General features: G+C 36.2%; 1 protein-coding gene across 1 annotated transcript in view; it reads right to left on the reverse strand.

Annotated features, from left to right (window-relative positions):
- Nucleotides 1–55: 55 nt before the first annotated feature.
- Nucleotides 56–9,530, reverse strand: part of LOC144439273 (ATP-dependent DNA helicase DDX11-like) — a 32,845-nt gene continuing 23,370 nt past the window's right edge. The window contains exons 12-22 of the mRNA XM_078128548.1: nt 9,119–9,157; nt 8,114–8,264; nt 7,127–7,249; nt 6,673–6,858; nt 5,989–6,092; nt 5,033–5,251; nt 4,303–4,403; nt 3,997–4,081; nt 2,713–2,791; nt 1,658–1,812; nt 56–627 (exon numbers count right to left, since the gene is read on the reverse strand). Of these exons, the coding sequence (XP_077984674.1) occupies nt 595–627; nt 1,658–1,812; nt 2,713–2,791; nt 3,997–4,081; nt 4,303–4,403; nt 5,033–5,251; nt 5,989–6,092; nt 6,673–6,858; nt 7,127–7,249; nt 8,114–8,264; nt 9,119–9,157 (1,275 nt within the window). The 3' untranslated portion in view covers nt 56–594. The remainder of the gene's footprint in view (nt 628–1,657; nt 1,813–2,712; nt 2,792–3,996; nt 4,082–4,302; nt 4,404–5,032; nt 5,252–5,988; nt 6,093–6,672; nt 6,859–7,126; nt 7,250–8,113; nt 8,265–9,118; nt 9,158–9,530) is intronic.

A 9,530-nucleotide genomic window follows, 5' to 3' on the forward strand; every position in this document is an offset into this window, starting at 1 on the left:
TTTCTAATAAATCACATCAAAATGATTTGAATTGTGTGGTAAACAGTATGTTGTCTGTGTGTTGGTACACAGGGTATGTTTGTCTCTGTTGGTACACAGAGTCTGTCTGTTGGTACACCAGGTATGTTTGTGTGTCTGCATGGCTCTATATTTTTCTAGGGTATACATGCATAAATGTCACACTTCCCTAAATCTGGAATCAACTGTAAAATAGCAAAGCTTTACACAAACTTTTCAGACTGATCAAAGGAAGGTTATACAGTCTTCACTAGTTGATAAAATGTTGCTTTCTGGCCGAGGTGAAAGAAAATCAGTTTTAGCCCTCTCTAATTCTTGACAGCATTGATTTACAATTACTGCTCATTTAGCATTAGACACGTATAGGAGTCATTTAATCATCATCCTCACTGTCCTTGCATTGTTGTCCACTTTGTCATTGTCATCACTGACATTGTCATCATCATTGTCACCATCATCATCTTCCTCACCCCCCCCCCCCCCATCATCATCATCATCATCAAGCCATCGTTATCCTCTATGTAATAGTTGTACCAAATCAACTATTAGCAGTCACTTTGGTATTGTCTAGTCTTCTTACTCAGTCTTCTGTTGCTTGCCTACAAAGAACTATAAATACAGTTGTGTGTGATTTAGAGACTAGATTTTTGGTAGGTTTGATTTCTCTTGTAAAGTGGATATAAACTGACATAATACGTAAACTTTACCATATGTATAATATCAACAGTTTGTTCAGGTACAACAAAGTCTAGTCTGTAAGGTGCGCCCTCACACATCGGTCAACCCCTCTCACAGGTGAGGGTGGAACAACAGTGTATCTTACAGTCTAAACAAAGACTAGCCTTCATAGCAGTCTAGATGGTCAACCTGTCAAGTGTTCTCTCTACACACAGTCTGACAACTCCGTATTATCAATTTCAGTATTTCTGGCCATGCTTCGTTATCTGCAAATGTTAAAATCAGTGTATAATTTGCATAATATCACCTGTTGATATTCAAGGCTACTCGTACAAAGGTCACATTTCCATACACCATGTATCTACACCCAGGAAATTTGACACAATCAACATTATAATAGGCATCATTATTTTCTGGCCTCGAACATTTCAATATGGAGCATAAAGATTCAATTCAATTCATGAAAAGTTCTATATTGGAATTTCTGAGTTCACAGGCTATGTTGAGAGAATGTTTGTCATGTCAACCACCCAGCTCCTACAGAGGCTAGGCAAAGTCATCAAAGCATACCAAAACATGGAGTACATTGACAAGGTCATCAATGATAATTTGTCAAATTCTCATGTGAAAAACTTGCGGCGGCTGCAGTTGCTAGCAAGGAAAAATGCTGAGTGACGCTAACTTGTAAGCCGCTTGAGATAAATGCAATGTTTACCTATGTAAATTTCAAAAGGCAAAGGGGATGATTGGCTGAGAGAGAATGTATGTAAATGGATATGTAGATCCCAAGTCAGCACTTCCCCTCGATTTGAAACCCGTTAAATATTAACTTTGCCTTTATCAAATACATTGTAATACTCCACCATTTACTGTTACTGTCTTTCCATCTTAGAATTATACTTACCTTTCTAATACCAGCATAAGCAGGTCCAAATTTGGTCATTATTAGAATTATACTTACCTTTCTAATACCAGCATAAGCAGGTCCAAATTTGGTCATTATTTGTAATTTATTACTAATCCATCCAGGTAGTTTAGTACTGACATTGGCTCTAGAATATCGATGATCTACTAACACTATACAAGCATAGTCCCCTTTATGGCGGATAGCACGACCTGAAATCACAACAACACATGTATCTTTCTAAGACTTTGTGGATGGTCGGTTTAACAGAGCCGTCGAATTGATGGGATTATTACGGTACATTAGATACATTTCTTAGCTGTGTAATGTCGTATCCCTAGCACATTGTCACAATGCATGCACTTTTAATGTATTAACACTGATTTGCTGAAAGTGGCATTTCACACAGAGACTATATAGCATATTAGTAATGAGAATTTTGTGAAGTCAGGAGCTGAAATAAGAGAAAATGTTACTAAACTATTTTTATCAAGCCAATCATTTTAAGCCTGATGATGAATGTAGCAACATTAGTATCATTTTTGTCAAGCAGGACAATGAAATGTAACAATATTACATGTAATATTGATTGGTATTGCATCTGATGGCACTCTCTTTCAGGTTAAGTGGTTTTAATTTTACATGTCTGGTCACAGTGATTTCAGGAGTGAAACGACTCAAGTTCTCGTTGCTATGCTGAAGTCTTTACTAATGAAAATCACACTGTAGTTGTAATAAGACAATATCATACATTCATTTTCAATAAATGTGTCACAAGAGGGCACTCAAGATGAGGAAAAATGAGAACTAAATCACATAGCAGTATATGACAGTCAACAAAATGTGGGTTATAACAACTCCTTGAATTCCTGAAAATAGCATTACCTGCTGCACAGTTGGTAGATTTTTTACTAGTTGAAAATGCCAACAACTTTGTCATAAAATACTGGAAAATGATATATTGTTCAAAGGAGGTTTAATTTATAGCACAATATCATGGCCTTCACTGCTAGTCTAAAGGCTACTTCTGAACAGCACTCCTAGTGGCCAAACTATATAATCGTTTGTTTTTTCTGATAACTGGCATACGATACATTGACTAATCTACTCACCAATAGACTGGTTGACAGCTTTCATACATAGATTCTCATAATGAATTTGACCTGGTAGTCTACCACCACTTGTAGCCTTCTATCAGTAAACAAAACATAGACTAGATTTACAATTTACAGATTTCATTCATGAATTTTATATGCATGAGTAACCTCGAAGGTTTCACAGATGTGAATTCCAGTTTTACACTACAATGGTGCACACTGTATTACTATATATTCTATAGAACCTTTACAATTACATGGTTTCAATTATCAATTTATATGTACTAGACAGTGATGGTTTCTCAAAAGTGAACCCCATGTATAGTATACTACCACATTCAGTGCTGTAGTTATGTCTCTATCTTACCACAGTGCTGTAGTTATGTCTCTACCTTAATTACCACATTACTGTAGAGCTGTCTCTGTCTTACCACAGTACTGTACAGCTATGTCTCTAACTTACCACAGTACTGTACAGCTATGTCTCTAACTTACCACAGTACTGTACAGCTGTCTCTAACTTACTAACTTACCACAGTACTGTACAGCTATGCCTCTAACTTACTAACTTACCACAGTACTGTACAGCTGTCTCTAACTTACTAACTTACCACAGTACTGTACAGCCATGTCTCTAACTTACCACAGTACTGTACAGCTATGTCTCTAACTTACTAACTTACCACAGTACTGTACAGCTATGCCTCTAACGTACCACAGTACTGTACAGCTATGCCTCTAACTTACCACAGTACTGTACAGCTATGTCTCTAACTTACTAACTTACCATAGTACTGTACAGCTATGCCTCTAACTTACCACAGTACTGTACAGCTATGTCTCTAACTTACCACAGTACTGTACAGCTATGTCTCTAACTTACCACAGTACTGTACAGCTATGCCTCTAACTTACCACAGTACTGTACAGCTATGCCTCTAACTTACCACAGTACTGTACAGCTATGCCTCTAACTTACCACAGTACTGTACAGCTATGTCTCTAACTTACCACAGTACTGTACAGCTATGTCTCTAACTTACCACAGTACTGTACAGCTATGCCTCTAACTTACCACAGTACTGTACAGCTATGTCTCTAACTTACCACAGTACTGTACAGCTATGCCTCTAACTTACCACAGTACTGTACAGCTATGCCTCTAACTTCCCACAGTACTGTACAGCTATGTCTCTAACTTACCACAGTACTGTACAGCTATGTCTCTAACTTACCACAGTACTGTACAGCTATGTCTCTAACTTATCACAATACTGTACAGCTATGTCTCTAACTTACCACAGTACTATTTAGGTAATCCATCTTCTCTTTCAGTTCTGGTGATTTGATATTAGGATAGGGTAAACCAACCATCACAATACATCTAAAGAGAGTGCATGAAAACATTCCAATTTGTTAATGATTCTTCCTTCCCAATATTTGTCATCCACACTATGGTGGGAGAAGGAATATTTCTATTAATATAATCAAAATTATACTGAGGTAAACTTATATATGCATATGCCATTAGATCAATTTGTTGGTTTGTCAGCTTTACTGAGTTTGATATTTTTATCTCAAAGTTATCAAAGTTTAGAATCCTACCTTCCTAGGTCATCGGAGAAATTAATTCCTTCACTCATTTTACCACCAACCACTGACAACAAGAGTGCACCAGTCATGCCTCCAGACTGACCACTACATCTCTGTCAAACAAATGAAGGTTACAACATGTCATTTAGGTTACATCCATCAATAAAAATAGACAGCACAAGGTACATAATGTAGTAGACATACCAACGCCAATGCTGAGGGCACCCTCTAGGTTGGAGCTAAGCTTGATGGCATACTTTCAGTAAATCTTCACTAAAATCCTGATTCAAAATTGGATCTCCATCAAAATCTAACTGATTGTTACTTGTCTCATTGCAAAACTTTCAACAAAAGTTTCATCTCAATCAACCCATAATTTTTTCAGATATCATGCAAATAAACAAAGTGAGTAACAGAGATGAACTCGTAACCTGTGCACAACCTTGGCTTTGATGAGATTTTAATAATTAGTATGAAAGCCCTTTCACTAAATCCGGTTGTCCTAGTTTCACCTAAAAAAGATAATCTTTTTTTAGTAATAAGCTGACATTTTGGGAAAAACTCCCTTTATCTGTACACGTGATAGATTTATAATGAAGCGTGGACTGAATGTGAGGTAAACTTTCACAAATGATAAGAAGGAAGGGCAGCTTTTACAAATAATTTGTTTAGATTGAGGGTATATTTTCAGTCCAGGCAAAATTTTAAATGATGTATTTATTACAGTAACTGTATATCTTACCTTGATGCAGGATGTATACTCTGCAAGTACTTTATCCACTTGACCGGACTTTTTGGGCTCTCTGAAAATCTGCTTCCTGGCTAACAGTCTTGTTATCACCCCTGTTTTATTCCAGTATGTATGGACTTTATCCTCATAGTCATAGGACGGAAAGAAGCACACAACACCACCAGGCACTACACTACATATATTGCACAACACTCTACCAAGTTCATCCATCTTAGAGGACGAAATCAAATTGACACATTAAATCTCAGACCACTAAAAGATTCTTGTAGTGGTCTGAGATTAAATACTAATAATGTATTTATAGAACATTGATCTCTACAATAAAAACATCATCAAAGACACTTAAAAAACATATACATATCATTAAAATTCAATTCACAGAGTTGAATAATAGAATTCTCGGTACATGCAACAACATTTTACATTTGATGGTCAAAATAGAACAAGAAGGTTAACTTACTCTGACACTCATATAATACCAATTTATTATTACATGTGCAGTGCATGAACCAGAAGTCACAGTGTCAACCAAGAAATTGAATTGTTGAAAATTCCTAGTCTCAGAGTCAATAAATTTCTTGGAAGCAAATCCAAAATTTGCACTGACATCTCGTCAGTATTATCAGAGGTGTACTACAATTGGCTATTGCCAGAAGAGACACATGAAATGAGCTTGATAAAAACAGCTGGGATCTTGATGTCCCTGACAATGTAGTACACCCCTGATGATGCTGACATGTAGGCAAAACTTTTGGATTCGCTTCCAAGAAATCTTTTGACACCATAATTTTCATTAGTAACTATGTACCCCGAATCTCTGAACACTTAGTCTTGCTAGAAATTGAACGATTTTATGATGTACCTAGAGAGTAACATTCAACTTAAGGTTATGAGAATTATACTTATTTGGCATACTACCAGTATCATTGTAATCAAACACAACTTACCATATTTGGTAAATCTCTGGACTGGTACGTGAAGTCAAGTTCAACTCCAGTGGGTCCTTTGCAAAGCACCATGGGTAACAAGTGATGAGGAGGTATCACATGACCTGGTATGCATAATGGTGGATAAAGGGAACCATGAAAATGGTTGAATTGTGTTTGGCAAACTTGTAGCATTGGCAGGAAGGTAACATATGAGATAAAACAGAGGGGAAATAAAGATTGGTATCAGGGAACTACTGACAACATATGAGATAAAACAGAGGGGAAATAAAGATTGGTATCAGGGAACTACTACTTGAATTTATGGGAGATCAAAAGGCATGTAAACAGCCCAAACTCATCTCTATGTACATAACATGTGGGGATTCAAGCTAAATCAAAGGCAGACACTTTGGCACATGGTGTTATGGTGGAAACCCATTCATTATCACCAACATTTATTCCACATTTCACCAGGTGCACTTGAATCAATGCACACTAAACTTGACATGTTTTCTTTGGAAAATGCTACCACTACAAACATACAAATATTCATACTGATGTAATATTCATAAATTTAATAAAATGTTAATGTGTTGTCATATTTGTGTTTCATATTCTCCATTTTCTATTTCCTTGTAACAGCATCTTGCATGATACATCTTGAATCGGCTTGCAGCTGCATTCATTGTATTCAGTACTCACCGCATGAGAATTCCCTAATTCTGTCAGCTTGCACACCAGCCATGAAGAATAACTGCTGTTTAAATTCTGACAGTGGCTGCATGGTACCTCCAGCTACAATCAGTGATTTACATTGCTGGACTACTTCTGTGAAATGTACGGCTGGATTGAGAAGTAAGAACTTGATACTGGATTGACTCAGTAGTTCTATTAACAGGATAGAAAATGAGAAAAAATCAATCAATCAATTGATCAGAAAACTACCAATCAAGCAATCAATCAATCAATCAACCTATTAATCAATCAATCAATCAATCAATCAATAAATCAATCAATCCAACCATTTAATCAATCAATCAATCAACCAACCTATCAACAAACAAACCAATTAATCAAAGACAATAACTTGGCTTGTGCATGGTATAAATGTTGATTACACAGATATTCACAATATCATAAAGGTGATAAATCCTACCCTGTTTGTTGATGACTACCCTGCCATCCTTATCTGCATTGGTCAGTGCCTGTAAGAATTCTTGGATTTGCTGTAGAGGTGATTTCAGACTTTGATAGTCATCACCCTGGGTTTCCATGGCAACTGTGTCAAATGAACATAAATCTTAACGTGTGAAATTTTTCTCCCCATTTGTCATGTTTATGGTTAAGAGACTAGAGGGCACTTCAGCCATGTCTGTGTGCACATGCAAGTCAGTATAAATTCGTACATATGTGTGCACATGGGTGATTAAGTGCATGATGTGTTTGTGTGTACAAGTGATGGCTTTTGTGCATATACATATAGTGGATGGATTGGTGAGTGTGTGAGTGTGTGTGTGTGTGTGTGTGTGTGTGTGTGTGTGTGTGTGTGTGTGCGTGCGTGCGCGCGCACGCCCCACTGTACATGGCATTGCATATGTATTGGGTGCTTGTGCATATTAATTCAGTGCATGTTTGTGTCCCTGTACATGTGTGTATGTCTGTCTGTGTCAGTCTGTCTGTCTGTGTCAGTCAGTCTGTCTGTGTGTGTGTGTGTGTGTGTGTGTGTGTGTGTGTGTGTGTGTGTGTGTGTGTGTGTGTGTGTGTGTCACTCTATATGTACATTCATATTAGCACAAGCTATCCATCTTCCAACCTCTATATTTTCATGCTCTTTATATCATATGACGATATGTAGCATTGTGTTTGGCTTCACTTACAGTACAAATTCTTCTATTCATTTGCCTACAACATTCAATGATTCATCATTGCAACCCAGTTCTAAAGCTAATTATTTTCACAGTAAATATTTTCACAACAAAATCTAAGTACATCATGGAACAACACTGTCCTACTCCACAGAATGAGATATTTGTATTGTCCAGGTGGAGAGAGAAAATTGAAATTCACACCAAATACAGGTTTACTACACTCATTATCCTGCACATTGGCAATGGTTACAAACCTGATTCACAGACACACATACCTGGTGGAGGAGATGTAACTTTTTGTTCTGTAGAATTTCTCTGACTAATTTGTTGTAGAAATTGACTCATGGCAGTCTGGTTAGTTGGTTGTTGCTTTTCTTGTATCTTGACTTCTATTGTTGGCTGATATTTCTCAACAAAACCATTCAACTAGAAGTGTAAACATTCAGTCAAAGTTCATGAATTTAACTTCGTATTGCACCAAGATTTTTAAGGTGTCCTCCATGGCTTCGTCAGTGTTTTCTGAAGTCACAACGCATGTGTGACTTCAGACAATTGTCCCAAATTCTCAGAAGTTGGTAACATCCCCCATCACGGTACATGGTTTGGTGAGCTACTTGAAAATTGGTGCAATACGAAGTTAAATTCATGAAAGTCTAAATCTATTTCAAAGTGGCAATATGGATGAAAAATGGTTGTTTGTTTTGGATCTTTAATTGCTAAAATAATTTTAGGATGTTTCTCTACTTGAAACAACATAAATCAAGTCTCAAAATATTTTCTAAATATATTTAAAATACTCAAAATATTTTCTTAATATACTTAAAATATGCAAAATATTTTCTAAATATATATAATATACTCAAAATTTTCTAAATATATATGAAATACTCAAAATATTTTCTAAATATACATAAATTTATTGTTACACCATAGACGTTGGATCATGGAGAGAGCCATGTGTATGGTTAAACTAAGTACAGAAAAAGATTTGTAAATACACTGGTCGGATAAAGATAAATTATCAGAACATCACATCCTGTTTGTGTTAGCATCTGTTGCTTCCTCATACATTGTCACGCTAAAAGAATCCATCTCAGTGCACAGAGCTCTGAGACTCTCTGTTTCTCTAAAAAGAAATGTTTCTGTTCGTAAAAATGGCTTTTTCTGATGAAAAGTTTTTATTATTGTCAATGTGGACATGATATAAAAAGAAACGAATCCTGATGAAAAATGCCAGAAAGAATACTTTGACTTTGTTGTAATTGAAATGAAAAACTCACCTTTTTTGATATTTCACTTTTCTCACAGTATTTTAACACCTACAATAAGAGGCAAAAATTATAAGTACCTCTGAGCAAACAAAGAAAATCGTACTCTGTCTCAAAATTTCAAGTTATCAATTTGTAGTAACAAGTTGTAACACTTCAAGTATATATTCCTCCGTCATAATCATTGAGGGCCTGTCATAATCATTGAGGGCCCGTCATAATCATTGAGGGCTCTCTAGACTCAAATGTAATTATAATTACACATAAAAATTGACAAACATTAGACTTCTGTTTTAAAATGTAGCTGTCCAAATTGACCCACGTTCACATTGACAGTAGTCTAACGGCTATCTGTGGCTTCAAATGTCAAGATCTCTCGTCACCCCATCTAACTTGATGAGAAATCATGAACCAAAAGTTGTCA

The sequence above is a fragment of the Glandiceps talaboti genome, chromosome 8 (genome assembly GCF_964340395.1).
Source record: "Glandiceps talaboti chromosome 8, keGlaTala1.1, whole genome shotgun sequence".
NCBI classification, from domain to species: domain Eukaryota; kingdom Metazoa; phylum Hemichordata; class Enteropneusta; family Spengelidae; genus Glandiceps; species Glandiceps talaboti.